General features: G+C 37.0%; 1 protein-coding gene across 4 annotated transcripts in view; it reads right to left on the bottom strand.

The window, feature by feature from the left end:
• The window catches only part of GMDS (GDP-mannose 4,6-dehydratase), a 659,281-nt gene that overhangs the window by 330,962 nt on the left and 305,862 nt on the right, over nt 1-22,457 (bottom strand). For all 4 annotated transcript variants that reach the window (XR_010413540.1, XM_064597281.1, XM_045866473.3 and 1 more), the window contains exons 5-6: nt 9,983-10,175; nt 9,036-9,140 (exon numbers count right to left, since the gene is read on the bottom strand). Coding sequence is in view for 3 of the 4 variants with exons in the window: in XM_064597281.1 (XP_064453351.1) it covers nt 9,036-9,140; nt 9,983-10,175 (298 nt within the window). In the remaining variant the exon portion in view is untranslated. The remainder of the gene's footprint in view (nt 1-9,035; nt 9,141-9,982; nt 10,176-22,457) is intronic.

Here is a 22,457-nt window from a genome sequence, read left to right as displayed (position 1 = left end):
TGGGGGCTGGATAATTCTTTGCTTTTGGGGCTGTCTTGTGTATTGTAGATGTTTAAGAACATCCCTGCTGCTACCCTCACCTCCAGTTGTGACAACCAAAAACACCTCCAGACATTGTCACAAGAACTCTGGGGGGTAAAGTCATACTCTCCCCACTTTCATTCCTTCACACCTAGTCCTTGGTATCTTCCAGCAATGAAAAAGAGCAATCTTCAGAAAAAACGAAGGAGAAAATTTTCCAAAATTTTACTGTGACTTAATCAGTTAATTTTTACAGGAATTATAGTTTAAAATATGAAGATGAATTTATAGTAATAAATATAGTTAGACATTTTAAAAAGCAAAACACTTGGCAGCTAAAAAAAAACAAAAAACAAAACCTCAAGTCTAAGACTTGAAACCATAAGTTCATGAACCTTAAAATGTCAGATTCTCTCAGTCAGGTGAATACTGTGTTTAGACTGATATATGTGATTTCTTATGAAGCCCATATTTAGAGGAATGTGCTAGATCATCTAAAAATGGCTCAATATCTAAACAGTAGTAGTACACCATCCATTTGAGATAGCCTTAAACTGTTAATCACAGGTATATTTAAAGTACTTTATCTCTTCTTATTGCCACATGATTTTTAACTTTGCATTACTTTGCATTAGTTCTATTTCCTCTCACTGCCAACTTCTTGGTGATACTCAAGATAAGTCATTGGCTTCATATCATATTTATATTTTAACATTATAAAACTGTTCTATTATTATTCTGCTAAATATCTGAAAGGAATATTGCCTTTAACCAAATTAATTAATGTCTTTTACGAAAGATAAGAGCAACTGAGATAAATTTCCAACTTCTTCACTTGCTTCATTCCATAGTATAAGTACCAGCTCTGCTTCATGGGGGTTGATTTGCTCACTTCCAGCTCACAGTTCATATACATGCTATTTCTGCAAATATGAACAAAGTTTATGTCACTCTCTCTTCAGGATTATTTCTAGCTTTAGTGTTGACAACATGTTAGTTTTGTCGCCTTGGACAACTCAACATCATACTGCTTCAGTTTCTTCATTGATGAAATAAATGGGATGGAATGATCTTTAAATTCCTTTCTAGCTCATAAGTTCTGAGGGTTTTGGGTGGAGAATACATACAAGTGGATATCAACTGTTCCCTAAAAATAAAGAATATTATCTAATGGGTTATTGTACACTTTTAAATTAAAGAATTAGAAAAAATTAGGCATATGAATTCCCACATACAAATAAAGAAATGTGTAAGTTAAACAAGGTTAGTCAAAATGTCTCTAAAAGTACCTTTCGAGTATTAACTCACAATGTTAAATGCAACAAAACAGCTCATGAATATAGTATTTTTCACTGTTACTATGTTTGATGATGATGTATGATGACGGCCAAACTACTCCGATTCCCTCAGCTGGGAAATGATAAAAAGTTCTTCTTAAGAAATACAGGGGCACCTGGGTGGCTCAGTTGTTAAGCGTCTGCCTTCGGCTCAGGTCATGATCCCAGGGTCCTGGGATCGAGCCCCACATCGGGCTCCTTGCTCAGCGGGAAGCCTGCTTCTCCCTCTCCCACTCCCCCTGCTTGTGTTCCCTCTCTCGCTGTCTCTCTCTCTGTCAAAAAATAAATAAAATCTTAAAAAAAAAAAAAAAAAAGAAAGAAATACAGAATAAAGTAAGAACATAAATGCACCCCAGCTTCTTAGTGATATTTATTAGGCTCTCTTGGAATTCTGGAGAAAACAGGAGTCCAACAACTGAAGAGCTCCTGAAGGGAGCAGTCTTTAGAAGGCTCCAGGGTCACAGAGAAGGTAGCATAGTTACGCACTGTATGTGGAAGACAGCATTATTTAGGGGTCAAACATGGAAGGAGAAAGAAAAGGAGAAAATCTACTGAGAAAAAATAATCCCTTCTGTAGAGCTGAGTAAATGTTCCAGTTTAAACACTTAAAAAAGAAGAAGAAGAATGGGAAGAAAATGAAGAAATAGTACTGTTGACATGGAACATGATTTCAGGTTAAAGGGATCCAAGGGATGGATCCAATCACTGCATGTGACTCATTGCTAGTAAATTAATGGCGATGAGGTAGGTTCATATAGCCAAACTTGACTTCTTTAGTTGATTCTGGAAGTAGTAGTTACTGTATTGTCCAGATGGACCTAATGACCTATATATTAAGATGAGCCCGTGAAAAATATCCTCATGAAAAGACTGGAACTCTTTTTTTAAAAAATATTTTATTTATTTATTTGTCAGAGAGGGAAAGAGAGGGAGCACAAGTAGCAGGGAGCAGCAGGCAGAGGGAGAAGCAGGCTCCCCGCTGAGCAGGGAGCCTGAGGCGGGACTCGATCCCAGTACCCTAGGATCATGACCTGAGCTGAAGGCAGACGCTTAACTGACTGAGCCACCCAGGTGTCCCAAAGACTGGAACTCTTAAACTGACCTCCTTCTGTAGCACCAGTGGCATCCAAGTGAGAGTCAAAAATCAATAGGCCCCACCACTGTGAACCAGCAGACACTTGAGCCCCACCTGCAGATACCAGACAGCAGAGAACTTTGGCCAAACACACTCTTGGTGCGGGCTTTCACCTCAAGGATATAGCTCTGGGAAGTCTCTCAGAAACCTACACCATTACCTAGCTATAGGAGATTAGACATTATTTCTACAATCATACTGAAAATGGAAAAGTCACATGGTTACAGTCATTAAAGTTAGGAAGTCAAGTTTAATCATTTGACTTTTTAATCTTCTGAAACTAGAAGATAGGATATCTCTCTTTGTTCATTCCTGATGATCACGCAAAATATGAGGATTTTTTCAATATATTATTTTATATAAGATATTAATGTTATTTATAATTCTTAAAGGTCAGCAAATTTGTATCTGTGACATGCTAATATAAGAATAAAATATAATTAGTAAAATGGTTTAATTATCCAGGTGATGAATAGTAGGAATTCCTGTTACTTTACCTTCTAAATTAATAAGCTATCAGTGGGGCGCCTGGGTGGCTCAGTGTGTTAAGTATCTGCTTTTGGCTCAGGTCATGATCCCAGGGTCCTGGGATCTAACCCCGAGTTGGGCTCACCCCTGAGCAGGGAGACCACTTCTCCCTCTCCCTCTGCCCTTCCCCCCTACTTGTACTCGCTCTCTCTCATGCTCTCTGTATCTCTCTCTAAAATAAATAAATAAAATCTCTTTAAAAAATTAATTAATTAATAAACAATCAAAACTATAAATATTGTTAGCTTTACAAATGGGCTTGTTTTAATGTTCTGGTTTGTAGAATAATCTTAAATTTAAGAGATTTTATAACCGATAAATGATATATTTGAAAAGAAACTCTGTCTTTATTCACAAAATACTTTAAAGCAATTAAAAAATGTCTCAATATTTTCCATAGTTTATATAGTCAATAGCTTTATGACATCAGTCTTATTAACTGATTACCCTTTCAAAAATACTTAGCAACAAAAGCTAAAAGATTTTCCATACATGACATTTTCCTCACAAAAATTTAATAGCTCTGGACAATAAACATAGCCTTTATTTCCTAAATAGAAAATATGTGAATCTAGGAGCGCCTCGGTGGCTCAGTCAATTAAGTGTCTGCCTTCGGCACAGGTCATGATCCCAGGGTCCTGGGATCAAGTCCACATAGGGCTCCCTGCTCCATGGGGAGCCTGCTGCTCCCTCTGCTTGTGCTCACGCTCTCTCTCTTTCTCTCTCAAATAAATAAAATCTTTAAAATAAATAAAATACAAGTTGTATTCAAATTTCTTTTTAAAAAAAAGATGAAATAGGGGCGCCTGGGTGGCTCAGTCTTTGGGCGTCTGTCTTCGGCTCAGGTCATGATCTCAAGGTCCTGGGATTGAGCCCCGCGTCGGGCTCCCTGCTCCGCGGGAAGCCTGCTTCTCCCTCTCCCTCTACCTGCCACTCACCCTGCTGTGCTCTCTTTCTCTTTCCCTGTCAAATAAATAAAATATAAAAAAAGAAAATATATAAATCTGTATTTCCAAAAGAAAGGTGTCACTATAGCCACATTTGCCACATTTGTGGCAAACAGAACACTGTATTTATGTACATATAGCTATAGAGATACGTAAATGAAACTTACAAAATTTCAAGTTTGAAGAAACTTGAAATATTAAAGGAAAAAGCTTTTCAGATACATGTGCAATTTTGTACAACTTATTCATAAAGCAACTATCACTTTAATTTAAAAAATAGTACATTTATTTAAAAAAGTTGAGTGCTTACGAATAAAAGCACCTTGGGAATATCGGTGAATATTGTTATATAATACATAGTATTCACAGAACATGATACATATCATACATTTTCATCCCTTTATGGACATATAAGTCAAGAATTTTATTTTACTTATTTTTTAAATAATTTTTTATTATGTTATGTTAGTCACCATACAGTACATCATTAGTTTATGATGTAGTGATCCACAATTCATTGTTTGCATTTAACACCCAGTGCTCCATGCAATATGTGCCCTCCTTAATACCTATCACAGCAACTTCTTTCAAAACACGTCTCCAAAGGCAAGGGAAACAAAAGTGAAAATGAACTTTTGGGACTTCACCAAGATAAAAAGCTTCCACACAGCAAAGGAAACAGTCAACAAAACAGAGAGGCAACCCATGGAATGAGAGAAGATATTTGCGAATGACACTACAAAGGGCTGGTATCCAAGATCTATAAAGAACTTCTCAAACTCAACACCCAAAAAACAAATAATCAAGTCAAAAAATGGGCAGAAGACATGAACAGATACTTTTCCAAAGAAGACATACAAATGGCTAACGACACATGAAAAAATGTTCAACATCATTAGCCATCAGGGAAATTCAAATAAGTCAAGAATTTTAACTACTGTTCATTATTAATGTGTAGTAAATATTACTCAAGTGCCTCCATTTTATAAAAAAGCAAACCTAAGGCATGAGCATATCAACCATCTTGCCTTAATTGAAAGAATGACTGCATGGTTGAATGGGAAACAGAGCCCAAGTCTTTGGATTACTGGCTTTATTCTCTACAATAATCTCCAATGGTTAATTCTGTGCCAAACACAGGTGATCCCAAGTATCTTTAGAGGCATTATAATCTTCTCATAACAAAGCAAAATAAGTACACTTAAAAAGAAAACCATAAAGGGGAAACGTGGGTGGCACAGTCGGTTGAGCGTCCGACTCTTAGTTTTGGCTCAGGTCATGATCTCAGGGTCATGAGATCGAGTCCCAAGTCGGGCTCCATGTTCAGTGGGGAGTCTGCTTGAGATTCTCTCTCTCCCTCTCTCTTTTCCTCTGCTCCTTCCCCTGCTCGCACATGCTCTCTCTCTCTCCCAGATAAATAAAGAAAAAAAAAAAGAAAACCATAAAGGATTTGGAATAGAGAAAAGGCATATAGTACAGTCAAAAATGTAATGAAAAATGTCAAACTCAGGAGGTAGGGTTGCTGTAATGAACCATGCTCCTGATCTTCAGTCAGTTCCTAGTTTATTTGGTTCTATACCTCAGTCCTGCAATAGAGCATAACAGAACCCCAATGGACCCAAATACTTCAGGAATTCTGTTTATGGATGTCTTAACTATCGATTCTCCTTGACTTTAATATTTGTTGGAAATCCCTTGCATAAGACTATCTTGCTACCTTGGGGGAAATATTAAACCTAACTGAAAGTTTCTTGATGTTGAGGAACTAATTATTCTATAGGTGAGGCTAGCAAATGTTTTCTTAAAGGGCCAGACAGAAAATATTTTAGGCTTTGCAGGCCTCAGGACTCTACTGTGAAAGCAGCCATAGACAATATACAAACAGATGGATATGTCTGTGCTCCAATAAAATTTTATTTACAAAAATAGGATGGTGGGTTGGATTTGGCCCATGAGCCACTATTTGTCAACCTCTGGTCTAGAATACCTTTATGTTGAAAAATACTTCTTCCATACTTTTTAAAGTTAGAAATTCTCATGGAATGCTATTCCTGCAGTCAAAAGGGGCCTTGTCAGGGCGCCTGGGTGGCTCAGTTGGTTAAGCGACTGCCTTCGGCTCAGGTCATGATCCTGGAGTCCCGGGATCGAGTCCCGCATCGGGCTCCCTGCTCGGCAGGGAGTCTGCTTCTCCCTCTGACCCTCCTCCCTCTCATGCTCCCTGTCTCTCATTCTCTCTGTCTCAAATAAAGAAATAAAATCTTTAAAAAAAAAAAAAAAAAAAGGGGGGCCTTGTCAAACATTTTTCGTTAGAGAAAAAGTACACATCCCAAAAAAGGCTGCATCAGTTTGGGCTCTACTAATTGGACTTTTGTGATAATATACCTTAGAACTAGATTGAGGTTTACCACTGTGCTATCTAAAAAGAGTATTTGCTCACTGTGTTAACAGGGCAAAAGAGGACTGATGTATAAATGTTCGACCTACTTAAGAAAATAAACGAACTTAAAGTACCACAGCAATTATAGGTATATAGACTAAGATTATTAATTTGAAATCTTTTTAATCTATTTATTGAAGTATATCAGGGTGAATCTTTACTTCAAAATAGTTTGCCTTCAGCTACACCCTTATTCATGAAACCAGTAAAACATTTATTTAAAACTTTTATATAACTCCTAATTCAGACTGCCTACCTTTAAGTCAGTAACGTTTTACTAAAACATGAGATATACATTCATTCACTCATTTAAAAATATTTATTGAATGTTTATTAGCAGATAGGTATTGTTTTATAAGCTGAAGATTCAAAAATATAATACAGACCTATCATTAAGGAATTCTCAGTCTGGCAGAGAATCTCTTTGGAAAATAATAACTGTGACAAAACAATAGTATTATGGTAGGATTAAGTTAATATGAAAATTAATTTCCAACTTCCAAAAAATGCTCTATGTATTAAGTATTAGATATCTTAACAAATAAATATTACATCATTTCCACATATACTATTATTTTTCATTATTTGATATTAAATGAAATAAAAAATTAAATATTGATTTTCAGATATAAAAACAAAACAGAATGGTGTATGCTACAAGGTCAAGTTTTTTAACAAACATTTAACAAAAGCCCTCGATGTAGAATATTGTGTATAGAATAACCCTGTCTGTATGTTTACGATAAAGACACTTGGAGTGTTTTTGAAGGAGTTTTAGTGGGCCTGAGGACAGAGCTGGGAGTAAGAGGGAGTGAGAGGGAAGAAAGAAGTATTAATTTTAAAATAATTTTTTTAAAGAAGTGTTTAAATACTGACAAAGGCAAAAATTAGTCCTCATTACAACATATGCAAATAGAGGATTTTTTTTTTTGACGGAAGGTCATATTTTAATGTATCTTTTCCTTCTGCAACTAAGAATGCTTTTCCCTACCCTAACCTGATCCAAAACAATTGATTTTTACTTATTTATTTTGTTTTGCAGGTAGAGAAGTTGAGAGGGGAAAAGCACAGAAACCCAAACAATGGGTATAAACATGTTTATGAGGAAAGAGGCAGAGACTATCATTCACTGAACAGGTACCTTGAGCATCCTGCATACCAAATGCTGTGGGCAAGGAGAGCTAAGGTCTTCCTTTTTCCTTTTCCCTCTACTAAGGACACCCAGAACCACAAAATTAATTAAAGAAATCTCTCTGGCGGTTTGTAAAGTTGTTTTCTTTTGGGACAACAGGCATGACAGACTGGGTTCTTATGCTTTAACAGCGTATCATGGGAATTTTTAACTTACGCAATTATAAAATAAAAATGTATTGACATTAAAGATACCTTTATAAATCTGTCACTTTACTCTTTCCTCATGACTTGTAGGTTAATTATGTAGCTATAAAGTCACATAAAATTTCATTGAAAAAGTTATAAGCATTACTAGTTGTTGCACATGAAACAACTTATAACATTGGACTTTTTATTGATTCTCCAGCTAAAAGGCTAAATGATAGTGAAATTTCATAAAACATTTTAGAATTAGATTGTACAGATAATTTTCATTTTGTGAAGAGTACACATGTTTTGTAAAGATTTCTCATGCTTCAGCAAATCAGAAATAATGATAAGAATATATTTTCTTATTTAAAACCTAATATTTGAAACAGAAAAGCTAGCATGTTGCTAACAGTCTCAACAGCAACTCTGAAAAGCAAACAAGCCAATACAAACAAAATATGGTTTTCTGAAAAAAAGTGATAATGATTCTAAATATAAGCACTGATTTCAAATTTAATATTTACTCTAGAAGCACAGTTATTTCTGGATGTCTCTTTAAATGGAATATAAAGAAAAAATACTGAATATCTAACAGACTCAAAGTAAAAAAAATATATAAATTCTACAAGTTGAGTCTACATGCATAAGAGTGACTTCTGGAAACAAGCATTAGTATACTACTTATTCCTTTCCATTCATTTGGAAACTTCCTAATACTTAGGTTGAAAACGTGCTTGATAAGACCTACCAATGAAAATGGTAAAATAAGAACAGTATTTAGTTTTCATGTTGAATAAAAAACCTAGCAAACATACTAAGTAATTAAATCTGGATTTACATTTCTTCGTTTACCACTTCTGACATTCATGATATAGCTGACCCTTGAACACTATGGATGGGTAAGGAGTGGTGACCCTCCATGCAGTAGAAAATATGCATATAACTTTGACTCCCCCAAATTTAACTACTAATAGCCTACTGTTGACTAGAAGCCTTACCAATAACAGTTGATCAACACATATTTTGTGTATATATTATATACTGTATGCTTACAATAAACAGCTAGAAAAAAGAAAATATTTTAAAAAATCGTAAGAGAAAATACATTTATAGTACTGTACTAAAAAAATCCGTGTGAAAGTGAACCTGTGCAGTTCAAACCCCTGTTGCTCAAGGGCCAACTGTAGTTAAAAGTAGATGTGACGTTTTCCCCAGTCTATACAGTACATATGCAGAATGTTAACATACAACTTTTTTAGTTATTGTTAAAGTCTGAAATTGTCTTGTCCATTAACATATTTACTGACCTCTTCTGGGACTTTCATGATTGAAGAGAATGCCATTAACTGCAAAGAGATTATATGCCTCTCGGAAGTTCACCACAATCCAATAGGCATAGAGTTTAGCAGCCCCTGTTGGAAAAATTTTTTTAAAAGCAAATAAAAGACAGTTATTATTATAAAAGGTGGTATCTTATTATAAAAGACAGTGATTTTCACTCATCTTAAACAGTAACAACTTGCAAAAATTAATGTGTAATATATTAAGTTAGAAAAATATGAGTCAAAGCCAAAGACTAAAGGTTCCTTTGCCAATTAATCATGTGCACAAGAAAATATTTAAGATTATTTTTACTTTTGTAATACCCACAGTTCTGTCTTCCACAATCTAACTGATTTGATGATAGCGTGTGCAATGTATCAAGTTGACCTAAGGTCTTATTTCCTTTTTCCTAGTTTTAAGGAATTAGAAAGTGAAAAAAAAATATGAAATCTTAATATTCTAGATGCTTAGAAATTTGATCACTTAAGTCTTTCATGAATACTCTTTTTACAAATACATAAGATGTAACAGACCCCCCTTTTTTTAAAATATTTGAACCCAGAGAAACTTCCATTGGGGAAATAGAAAATACGAAACCTATCACTTCAGCGAATCTCACAACAGTTACATAAAAAAAGTCATGTGGGTCTCATTTTCCTTTCAAAGTGATGTGTATGGAAGGGCTGGATGAACATGGATCACTGAAGTGAAGTGGTAATTTCACCCTGGGGGCAATGACAGCAAATATTTATAGAGTGAGCAGTGTATAACGTTATGCTTCCCCATGTCTAGTCATTTTAGTCTAATTTTAATGTTAATCTCACAGTCAAATGACTTTAGACGAGAGACAGGAATGGAATTAAAGCAGAAGCACATGAATGCCCCAGGCCAAGAGAACATGGCGCATACACAAGGTTGTACCCATTCTCACCGTACGGTGACCGAGGATAAAAAGGAGTAGTCTCCTTCTGGGGTATTTCTTGCACTTTCCCATAGAGTTCACTTGTTGAGGCTTGGTAGAACTTCACAGAGTTGATAAGGCCACAGGTTTTAACTGCATCCAAAAGCCGTAAAGTGCCAACTCCATCAACATCTGCAGTATATTCAGCCAGGTCAAAAGAAATCTGCAAATAACAGGTGAAGACAGTACCACATTAATGGGTAGCAGCAACAAAGATGCTGACAGTGGTAACAAACATATCTTACATTTCACATACTTAGAAATGTTATGCTTGTGACAAAATATTATCTTCTAATAGCAGAATAAGAGTATAAATGTCATCTATTTCTAACATCAAATAGCTGAAAATATCTAAAGAAATACCTATTAATTACCTATGTTAAAATGAAGACAATTCTTTTTTTTTTTAAAAAAAAGGTTTTATTTATTTGAGAGAGAGAGAGCGAGCAAGAGAGAACACAAGCGGGGTGAGGGGCAGAGGGAGAAGCAAATTCCGCTGAGCAAGGAGCCTGATGCAGGGCCCCATCCTGGGACTCCAGGATCTTGACCTAAGCCCAATGCAGATGCTTAACCAACTGAGCCACCAAGGTGCTCCAATGAAGAACAATTCTAGGCTGAAGTCCCTAAGGCAGTGTTTCTCAAAGTGTAAACCCTGCTCCTTAGAATCATCTGGGGGGTTTCTAAAAATTCAGATTGAACCAATCTCTTGGGGATGGAAGCCTAGAAAATCCACATTTATAATGAGTCTCATTTGACTTTTACTGTCGGAGAAGTTTGAGAACATGTGCTTTAGACACAGTTGATTTTTTAAAAGATTGTTTTATTTTCTATTTTTAACTAAAATACAAGAATTACTTTTTACTATATTACATGTATATATAATCGTTTAATTATGAGACACACTGAATATAGTAAGATGCTAATGTATAAAACTGAATGATTTCCAAAAAGAGGGTGTTAAGGAATAATTCAGTATTTTGCAGTTTCTTAACATATTCCTTAAAAATAAATGTGACTGATATGTTTTTTTCTTAAACTACGTCTAAACATAATAAACAAGTTAACCTAATATTAAAATGTCCCAAAATAGTAAGGCTGAAAATCTTTGTTGCTGGTTTATTTACAGGCCAAATACAGCTGGGCACAATGCAGAGATGCTTCCCCGCTGCCTGGTGAATGATCTCAATCCTTACCTGGAAAAACCCGGCTCTGGGGTGAGGAGGTTACTGGCCTACATGGTGCTAGTCCTGAGTGTCAGCTGCACAAGCTGCAGCCTTGTCTACGTACAGGGTATTTAGGGAACTTAGGTGACAGCTGACCACGGACCTGACTCAAGACCACTACACCCTTGTCATCTAAGCCTGTCAGTAAAACTCACGGCAGTTGTGAGATAAAATGGGATAGAAGTATGTTTCATGCCCTATCTTTCAAAGCCAAGAAAGCACAATTTGGGGTTACTTTATTCTTTTCAAATAAAATCTACATACCATAAAATTCACCCTTTTAAAGTTTACGACTCACTGGCTTTTAGTATATTTACAGCATTGTGCAATCATCATCACCAACTAATTCCACAATGTGATCATCATCCCCAGAAGAAACTCGGTACCCATTAGCAATCACTTGCTATCTTCCCATCAAACCCCTCAGCCACCAACCTACTTCCTGTATCTATGCAGTGACCTATTCTGGACATTTCATATTTATGGAATCATAATATGTGGCCTTTTGTGACTGATTTCATATTTTCATTTCTCTTGGACACGTACCATTTGTATACAACATGTAACATTTTGAGGAACTGCCACACTCTTTTTGAAAGTGGCTGGACCATTTCACATTCTCACCAGCAGTAAATAAGTATTCTAACTGTTCCACCCCTACCCAATACTTACTGTGGTCTTTTTAATTTTAGACATCCAAGGGAGTGTGAAACTGTATATCACTGGGGTTTTCTTTTGTCTTGTTAAGGTATAATTGACATATAATATTATCTTTGTTTCAAGTATATGTAATGATTTATGTATATATCATGAATGTATATATCATGTATATTTATCTATATATCATGAATAACCACAATAAGTCAACATCCATCACTACACAGTTAACAAAGTTTTTTGATAACTTCAAGATCTACTCTCTTAGCAACCTGCAAATAATACAATACAGTATTAACTACAGTCACCATACTATACATGTCCATGACTCAATCACTTTACAAGTTGTACCTTTTGACTACCTTCACCCATTTCACCTACTGTCCACCACCTCCACTCCCTTGTTTCTGGCAACTCTGTATCTATGAGTATGTTTGTTTTCTCCATTCCTTTTTCAGATTCCACATATAGGTAAAATCATACAATAGCTGTCTTTCTCTGTCTGACCTTTTTCACTTATAATGCCCTCAAGATTCTTACATGTTGCTGCAAATGGCAGACCTTCTTTCTTCCCTATAACTGAGTAATATTCCATTGTGTATATATATAAACAATGGTACACACACACACACATATACTCATACCACATCTACTTTATCCCTTCAGCCATCGATGGATCCTTAGCTTGCTCGTGTATCTTGGCTACTATAAGTAATGCTGCCATGAACATGAGGATGCAGCTATCTTTTCCAGTTAGTGTTCTCATTTCCTTAGGAATTGCTGGGTCTTATGGCAGTTCCATTTTTAATTTTTTGAGGACACTCCATACTGTTTTCCATAGTAGCTGCACCAGTGCATTCCTGTATTTGCACCAACTGTGCACAAGGGTCCCCTGTTTTCTACATCCTCACCAACACTTGCTCTCTCTTGACTTTTTGATGATAGCTATTCTAACAGGTGTGAGGTGATATCTCATTGTGGTTTTGGTTTGCATTTCCCTGATGGTTAATGATGTTGAGCACCTTTTTGTGTACCTCTTGGCCATGTGTATGTCTTCTTTGGAAAAATGTTTATTCAGATCTTTTACCCATGTTTAAATTAGATTGATTTGGGGGTTTTTTGTTTGTTTGTTTTGCTATTGAGTTGTATGAATTCTTATATATTTTGGATATTAGCCCCTTGCCAGATATGTGATTTACAAATATTTTCTCCCACTGAGTAGGTTGTCTTTCCATTTTGTTGATGGTTTCCTTCGCTGTGCAGAAGCTTTTTAGTTTAATGTAGTCCCGCTTGTTTGTATTTGCTCTTGTTGCCTTTGCTTTTGGTGTGAGATCCAAAAAATCATCACCAACACCAATGTCAAGGACGTTACCACCTGTGTTTTCTTCTAGGAGTTTTATGGTTTCAGGTCTTGCATTTAAGTCTTTAATCTATTTTGAGTAAGTTTTTGTGTTTGGTGTAAGAAAGTGGTCCAGTTTAATTCTTTTGCATCTGGCTGTCCAGTTTTCCCAATACCATTTATTGGAGAGACTGTCCTTTTGCCATTGTATATTCTTGAATCCTTAATCATAAATTATCAATCATCTATGTATGGGTTTATTTCAGTGGTCTCTATTCTGTTCATCTGATCTATGTGTCTGTTTTTATGCTGATACCATACTGTTTTGATTGCTATAACTTTATAATACAGCCTGAAATCAAGAAGCATGATGCCTCCAGTTTTGTTCTTTCTCAAGATTTTCCTTTGGTTATCATGGTTCCACACAAATTTCTCATTGTGGTCTTGATTTGCATTTCCCTGATGACTAATGATGTTAAGCATCTTTTCATGTGCTTATTGGCCATTGGTATATCTTATCTGGAAAAATGTCTATGCAGATGTTTTACCCATTTTTAAGATTGGTTGTCTTTTTATTATTGAGTTATGAAAGTTCTTTGTATATTCTGGATAAAAATCTCTTACCGGATACATGGCTTGCAATTTTCTCCCGTTACGAGAGTTGTCTTTTTACTTCCCCCCCCCCAGCTTTATTGAGATATAACTAACATATAACATGGTATAAATTTAAGGTGTACAGTTTTCACTTTCTTAATGGTGTCCTATGAAATAGAAAAGTCCAATTCATCTAATTTTTTGTTTGTTGTTTGTACTTTTGGTGTAATATTTTAGAATGCTTTGCTGAACTCAAGAACATGAAGATTTACTCCTATGTTTTATTCTAAGAGTTTTATAGGTTTCTTATGTTTCGGTCTTCCATCCAGTTTTGGCTAGTTTTTATGTATGTTATGGGTTAGAGGTCTGAATTAGTTGTTTGCACATGGATGTCAGGTTACCCCAGCACCACTTGTTGAAAAGGCTATGCTTTTTCCACTGAATGGTCTTGGTATGGGGCCATTTTGTTCTCAAAAAAAGCTGTGGCCCCTTATTGAGGGGCCAGTGCACTGAGCGGGCCTTGAGAGATGGGGGTGTCAGGGCTCTGCTGTCAGCTCTCAAGCAGACCACTCAAGCACCCTGCCTAGCTGCAGTTTTCTCACAGTTCAGTGCCACAGCTATACATTTAGAGGACACTTTATGATTTAAAAGTGCTTTTGTTGGGGCTTTATAACAATTCTAGGAGAAATAAAAAGCAGTCCTGAGGTTTAGAGAGAAGGATTTGATAAAAGTCACACTAGAAGTCAGGAGCAGCAAATCTGGGGTTCTGTTCATGGAATAGTGCTCACCACCAGCAGGGCTTGGCCTTTCTGAGACTCAGACTCTGTGAGGGTGTCATGAAAGCCTCAGACTCTCTGACAAGAAACAGAAATACACATATGTGCAAGTGTACATGCACCCAGAGAATTGCCGTGTTGCCTACATTTTCTAAGGATTCATGAACTGCATATGAGAAAACCTTGAACTAGATGACTGATGATCCTTTCTAACACTAAGGATCTGCCAAGCCAGTATTTTAAATCTTTTTTATGTATAAATTCATATCCAATCACATTTGGAGTCTTTTTGATGGAATCATAAGTTTCAACAGCAAAGAGAATGTTGGGTTTTCTTCCTTTTGTTTGGCTATTTTTTCATTTAGATACATAACTATCTAAAGAGCTACATGAAAAGAAAAGGTAGCATATGTTGAGTATCAATATTGAGCAGACACGTTCTAAGCATTTTGCATAGATATTATTTAATCATATCATATTATTTAATCCCAACAACAATTAAGCACTAGAACTGAAGGCACAGAAGGCTGCAGCCAAGTGTTGAAGCCACATACTAAACTTATACTGAGAACAGAATTCTGGATGTTGTCACCAAAGTTCTTCCCTTAGCTCTCCTTCTCTGTAAATGGTCCCCATTTAACCTACTGTTCAAAACAAAAACGTGGGCTTTATGGCTGACTCCCCATCCTTCAGCATTCACAGAAATCACCCTTCTCCCCACTTCCATCTGCAGCATCCTTATGTAAGCTGCCATCACCTTTCACCAGGACTACAGCAGTAGCCTAGTGACTACTAGTTCAACTACAGTCCTCCTCCCACTTGGCCCCCAGGTACTTCTCCATCTCATCGCCTACACTTTTTTCTCTCACTAATGACCCTACGAGTTCTCTGGCCATTCTGCTGTCCCCAGACTAGTGCCAACTCTTGCCTCAAGCCTTTACATTTGTGTCCCCTCTATTTTTGCACGCTCTTCCTTCTTCAACATCTCTCTTCTTCCTTCCCTATTTCTGTTCAAATGTCACCCCTCATAAAAGCCTACTTTGCCTTCCTCTCTATCTACAACACCAATGCTTTGTCATCTCTGTTTGTCCAGGCCTGCACACTGCTTCATTTCTTCTTCATTTTAATATTTTATCTGTGTACTTATTTATTATCTATCTCCTCCATCAAACGGTAAGCTCCTTGAGGGCAGGGATTTTATCTTGTATTCTGTAGTATCCCTCATGCCTGAAAATTGCTTGACATAGGATTTGTTGAATGAAAACAGCATGTAAACTAATGAGGAATTTAAATGTCAAATATACAAATACCAAAATAAAAATACAAAAACCAGTAGGAAAAAAAAAAAAAAAAAACAGGCTACCAGAGTGACAGAAAAGGTTGATAATTTAATAGTACTAAAACAGGTAAAATTTCAAAGAGCAAGATGGACAAAACTCTATATAAATTTCAACGCTTTAGTATAATAACTATGACAAAGGTTTAATGGTTAAACACTGCACTGTATAAAGAGGTAAAATTCAAAGTAAAGGAGAACCATCTTAGACCATAATTAATGAAGTCAGTGTAGGAGAAATGGGTTATTGAAATAGCCAAAGACTTTGTAGTGGGATATACTCATCTGTAACACACTATCAGGACAGTCTCAGAGAAGAGTACTAAAGCCTTATAGAACCACAGAAGTATTTAGAGTCAAAGGAAAATAGTTAATTCAAGTTCAAATGTAAAGCAAATTGCTCTTATCACATTCAAAGACATAAACAGATATCCTCAGAGTTATCCTCAGTCATATATGAGTGGTAAATCGTGGCCTTTCTTGAAACAAAAAGAAAATTAGAAATGGTCCCTAAAAGTCTGTGTGGGACTCAGACAGGAACTGAAGGTATGCATTGAAATTCTACACAGACTGCAGATTGGAATGTAAATTCTAGAAGTGTTTTAATTGTATCAGACTATTATCACGGGAGGCCTGGGTTCACTGTGGTAGTACGCCTCACATCAAATAAAGCAAATAATAATGATAATTCCAAGATTCTTAAAGCCCCTTGCGTCTTCAAAGTCATTATAAGTTCATGTTCATTTTATAACCATATAAGAATTGAACAGAGCTGAAGGACATTCTAACCCAGTAGGACAAGAAAAATGTATTATTGATGACAATTAAAATGTTATTAATATTAGATTATTATAAGAGAACATGAACTGTGTCCAATTAGTAGAGTGGTTTCCATATGGTGGTGATTGGAGTGCTCCCATTTTTACCTATTATAAATGATCACCAAAATTGAATACTTGAGGTCAGAAATGCCACACTTTGTGATTCCCTACCCAAGAACATTCCAGCCCTTGAACTTGAGATCTTGGATATTTCCTGAGAGACTGCTGATTAAAAATCATTCTGGAATTTTTTAGGTGAGGTCCACTGCCTCACTCAGTGGGCTTTTCAGTGTTCAAACTTATTCTTACATTGATCCTTATTCTCTTATGCTGACTAGTTTCTCTTTTTCATAATGAGAATACTTAGGGAATAACCCTGCACCAAACCTTAGCTTAGGATTTAATTTTTTTAGTCTGTAGTGAGGCAGATGGCTTTAGTCACCAGAGAATGTCCAGAGTGAATAGTTTATCAAAACTACCCCACAGATTCTCCCTCATACTTTCTCTTACCTCAAAATATGGATTAAAGAGTACACATTTAGAATTCTGAAATCTACTAAAAGCAAAAGCTGAGATGAATGAAAAAAACAAAAATAGTCCCCGTTGCACATATACACTAGACTGTAAGCTTCATAGGGGCAAGGACCTTGACTATTTCTGTTCACCATTAAATTCCCTAGAGTGGCACACAGGTCAAAATGCATCAAAATTTAAAAATGAAAAGCCATTTGAAGAAAAGCTCTACTTACTTGTAACAAAATAAATGAAATATATTTAACTACCCTACAAATACTAATAGAACTATTATCTTCTAAAGTAAAAGGAATTGGAAAAACCTATTTCAATAACAATTCTAATAAGGAAAAATATGTCAAAAATAGTAGAAGAGAATTTCATAACAAATTGATGAATAAGGCCTTACTTCTTTCAGGTTTTTCAGCTGAAACAAAAAGAAATTTTTTTTTTAAAGATTTTATTTATTTGAGAGAGAGAGAATGAGAGAGAGCGATCACATGAGAGGGGGGAGGGTCAGAGGGAGAAGCAGGCTCCCCGCCGAGCAGGGAGCCTGAGGCGGGACTCGATCCAGGGACTCCAGGATCATGACCTGAGCCGAAGGCAGTCGCTTAACCAACTGAGCCACCCAGGCGCCCCAAAAAGAAAATTTTATGGAGGAATTTAAAGAAACACAAAATTATTTGTAATATATGTTGCCCTAGACCACATATGTCATTTGCCTTTCCAGGCCCTTATGGTTCAATGATGCTGCCTCCAAGTCCCACGTGACTTGGCCTCTCCAGCCTCACTCCCTACCTTCCCCCACCCTAGCTTCACAGGTCTCTCAATGCTCCCAGCAAGCCCCACTCTCCCCTCTACTCAGAACACTTTGCCCCCAGATATCTGCATGGCTCGCTCCCCTCCTTTCCTTCCCTCACAAGGCTTTCCCTGACCTTGCCATCTAGAACAAATAATTCCCTTCACTCCATCTTCTCACTGCATGCTTCTCTTCAGAGTACTCAGCACGTTTGACTGTAATGAAGACTGCTCGTGTCTTCATTTTTCTAGCCGGCCTAAAACCCGTCATGCTTCCTATTACTTAGAAGAGTCCCTGCCACATAGAAGTTGCTTCAGAAATATTACTTGAATGAATAAGGTGGCATTAAACCTGAAGTTTGGGCATATAATTCCTCAATGACCTTATTGTACAATTAAAAATAGACTGAATTTCACATACGAATTGTATGAAATTTTTAAAATCTCAGTGAATGAGCCAAAGTTTCCTGAATAAACATGTTGCCTCAGAACAAAGATTGGTGTGAAAAAAAGAACTAGATGTGGGAAAAGATAATCAGAGACCAGAACACTTCCTCTAACATTTGCTTTCAAGACATAAGGAGGCTCAAAATATCAGTAGGCTGGAAATGCCTAAGACCACACAAGCAGCTGCACTATTTTACTGTTCCTCAAGACTTTGAATCTACAAGCAAAAGTTATTAATCAATGAGAACAACAATAAAACATTACTTTCCACCATGCATCGGTCTTTCTCAGCAGAAATCCAACAAAGCTGGCATTTACGTAGCAGCTAGGACTCGAAGACCATCTGTTTTAATAGAGCCACAATAAGAGTTGGATCCAGAAGAACTGCAGGTCAGTGGGCAGGAAGGGCTTCCTCAAGGGGATCTAGAGAGGGTGCATCCCTCTTTTAGAAGCACCTTCCCTAAGTAGCAGGGCATCATGTCCTGATTATAGGAAATACAAAGGTGAAAAGAAACAGACCCCTGTCTCCCTCACCTGCTTTACGGGTAATGGATGCAGCCAGGTGGGGGACAAGGACTTAAAGGAGGTGAGATGACAAGGACAAATCAAAGAAGGGATCAGGGAGGAGATGGCCTAGATAAGCAAGTGCAGATGGAGGGATGTGAAGCATTCTAATGGATGGGCCAGCACGAGCAAAGGGAGGGAAAATGCACTGGCCATGTTTGGGAAATAACAAGTCTCCAGTTTCGATGGAGAAAAGGACAAGAAACAGAAGGTACTAATTTTGTACACATCAGTAGAGGCCTTTCTGGAACAGGCTTTCTATGTGGGTCTGTAGTTCGGTTAGCAGGCACTGACAAGGCAACAATGGTTCTAGAACAGAGGAGCAGCATCATTTCTACCAGGGCTTCTCACTGTGCACGACGGTCCCAGTCTCAGCTCTATTTGCTCCCAGCCCAGCCAAGGCCCAACTCAGAAACTTTTATTCCTCACATTTATAAACCTGATTTTATATGATTTTTCCTTATTCTACTGTACTTATATTTTTATTCAAAACCTTTTATAATTACAAATTGGGGCATCAAATAATCATAAGGTTATTACTTCATTGAAGTGATAAACTCCTGCCAGACTAAACAAATGTGACATCTTTGTTTACCTTTGTATGCTCAACGTAAATTAATATGTACTTTCCATTAATTTTTTGAAATCCTCTAAATAGAGTAAGGACTCCCATAGGGAATCAGAACTTTCATTATACAGAACAAGGGAACAATCCCCAGACACACCACGCTCTGTAACAACTCTGATGAGAGTCAACTGCAACACCAGACTGCTTTTGTCTGTGTCCACTTCCCACACTGTAGGGACCAGAGTTTTCCATATGTCATCCTTATTGCTTACTACCAAAGTAGGGTATAAAAAGATCTGTTGAACAAACGAATGACTAACATTAATTTTTTTTTCACAAGTTAACATTTTTACCCATAAAGGCAAATTGAAACTTCTACTAATCAGAGTAGAAAAGATATATGGTACTCTACACTTGGAGTTTTCTGAAGTTTTTGCTTTCTTTAAGAGCACAATTCCTGCTGTGGAAGATCAAGCACACGGTAATGCCTTACTAAATCTTATAAATCCTCCCATTTACTAATACCAAAAGGAAGCTCAGCTATCCCAAGGACGTATCTTCAGTTTGAAAATCTTCATTTCCGAAATGGGTTTTTTTCCCCCACTTGAGCAATAACACCTCAATCACAATGCTTTGCCATATTCTGTATCCTCTAAGAATATCTGGTCCCATTCCTTAAAACTTTTCTTGATTTCTCATTTAAGACAGGCCACAACTTGATAAAAAGAAAACAATTAAACAAATCTCTTACTTTTGTAGAAAATCTTAATTTAAAAATACTTTGTGACTCCAATTATCACAAATCAGCTATATCAGACATCTTTTTCTTTTCTAGTGTACAGAGTTGTATCAGCTGGTGATAAACACAGAAAAACCTGTAATGATTTTTATATCAGAAAATAGAATCAGAAATAATTATCCAATTTTTCAAGATCAAAATTGCAGAGATTCTTTATAGAAAAGCAAAATAAACAGCAAGCTTATTTCATGAAATTCATTACATTGGGATGTTTAACCAAGGTCCACAAGGTCTATGGAAAGAATTTAAGGAGGCACATATTAATTTGGATTAAAAAAATACACACTTTCATTTTTATCAAATTCTATCTGAAATTTAGAATTTCTCTCAATTTTGAATATAAGAAAAATCCTTGGTAGTAATAATAGCACCACATGTGACTTTTTCACCAATGGAAGTGATAGATATTTTTTTTTATTCTTATGTTAATCCCCATACATTACATCATTAGTTTTAGATGTAGTGTTCCATGATTCATTGTTTGTGCATAACACCCAGTGCTCCATGCAGAACGTGCCCTCCTCAATACCCACCACCAGGCCAACCCATCCTCCCACCCCCCTCCCCAGCAGAACCCTCAGTTTGTTTTTCAGAGTCCATCATCTCTCATGGTTCGTCTACCCCTCCGATTTCCCCTGCTTCATTCTTCCCCTCCCGCTACCTTCTTCTTCTTTTTTTTTTCTTAACATATATTGCATTATTTGTTTCAGAGGTACAGATCTGAGATTCAACAGTCTTGCACACTTCACAGTGCTTACCAGAGCACATACCCTCCCCAGTGCCTATCACCCAGTCACCCCATCCCTCCCACCCCACCCCCACTCCAGCAACCCTCAGTTTGTTTCCTGCGATTAAGAATCCCTCATATCAGTGAGGTCATATGATACATGTCTTTCTCTTTTTGACTTATTTAACTCAACATAATACCCTCCAGTTCCATCCACGTCGTTGCAAATGGCAAGTTGTTACTCCTTTTGATGGCTGCATAATATTCCATTGTGTATATATACTACATCTTCTTTATCCATTCATCTGTTGATGGACATCTTGGCTCTTTCCACAGTTTGGCTATTCTGGACATTGCTGCTATAAACATCAGGGTGCACGTACCCTTTCGGATACCTACTTTTGTATCTTAGGGGTAAATACCCATTAGTGCAATTGCTGGATCATATGATAGCTCTATTTTCAACTTTTTGAGGAACCTCCATACTGTTTTCCAGAGTGGCTGCACCAGCTTGCATTCCCACCAACAGTGGAGGAGGGTTCCCCTTTCTCTGCATCCCCACCAACATCTGTCGATTCCTGACTTGTTAATTTTAGCCATTCTGACTGGTGTGAGGTGGTATCTCATTGAGGTTTTGATTTGAATTTCCCTGATGCCGAGTGATATTGAGCACTTTTTCATGTGTCTGTTGGCCATTTGGATGTCTTCATTAGAAAACTGTCTGTTCACGTCTTCCGCCCATTTCTTGATTGGATTCTTTGTTCTTTGGGTGTTGAGTTTGATGAGTTCTTTATGGATTTTGGATACTAGCCCTTTATCTGATATGTCATTTGCAAATATCTTCTCCCATTCTGTCGGTTGTCTTTTGGTTTTGTTGACTGTTCCCTTTGCTTTGCAAAAGCTTTTTATCTTGATGAAGTCCCAATAGTTCATTTTTGCCCTTGCTTCCCTTGCCTTTGGCAATGTTTCTAGGAAGAAGTTGCTGTGGCTGAGGTTGAAGAGGTTGCTGCCTGTGTTCTCCTTTAGGATTCTGATGGACTCCTATCTCACATTGAGGTCTTTCAACCATTTGGAGTCTATTTTTGTGTGTGGTGGAAGGAAATAGTCCAGTTTCATTCTTCTGCATGTGGCTATCCAATTTTCCCAACACCGTTTGTTGAAGAGACTGTCTCTTTTCCATTGGACATTCTTTCCTGCTTTGTCGAAGATGAGTTGACCATAGAGTGGAGGGTCCATTTCTGGGCTCTCTATTCTGTTCCATTGATCTATGTGTCTGTTTTTGT

The sequence above is a fragment of the Mirounga angustirostris genome, unplaced genomic scaffold, assembly GCF_029215605.1.
Source record: "Mirounga angustirostris isolate CCGP_5_RB_7025 unplaced genomic scaffold, mMirAng1.0.hap1 SCAF_8, whole genome shotgun sequence".
Taxonomy (NCBI): domain Eukaryota; kingdom Metazoa; phylum Chordata; class Mammalia; order Carnivora; family Phocidae; genus Mirounga; species Mirounga angustirostris.
This window is presented reverse-complemented; position numbering and strand designations above follow the sequence as displayed.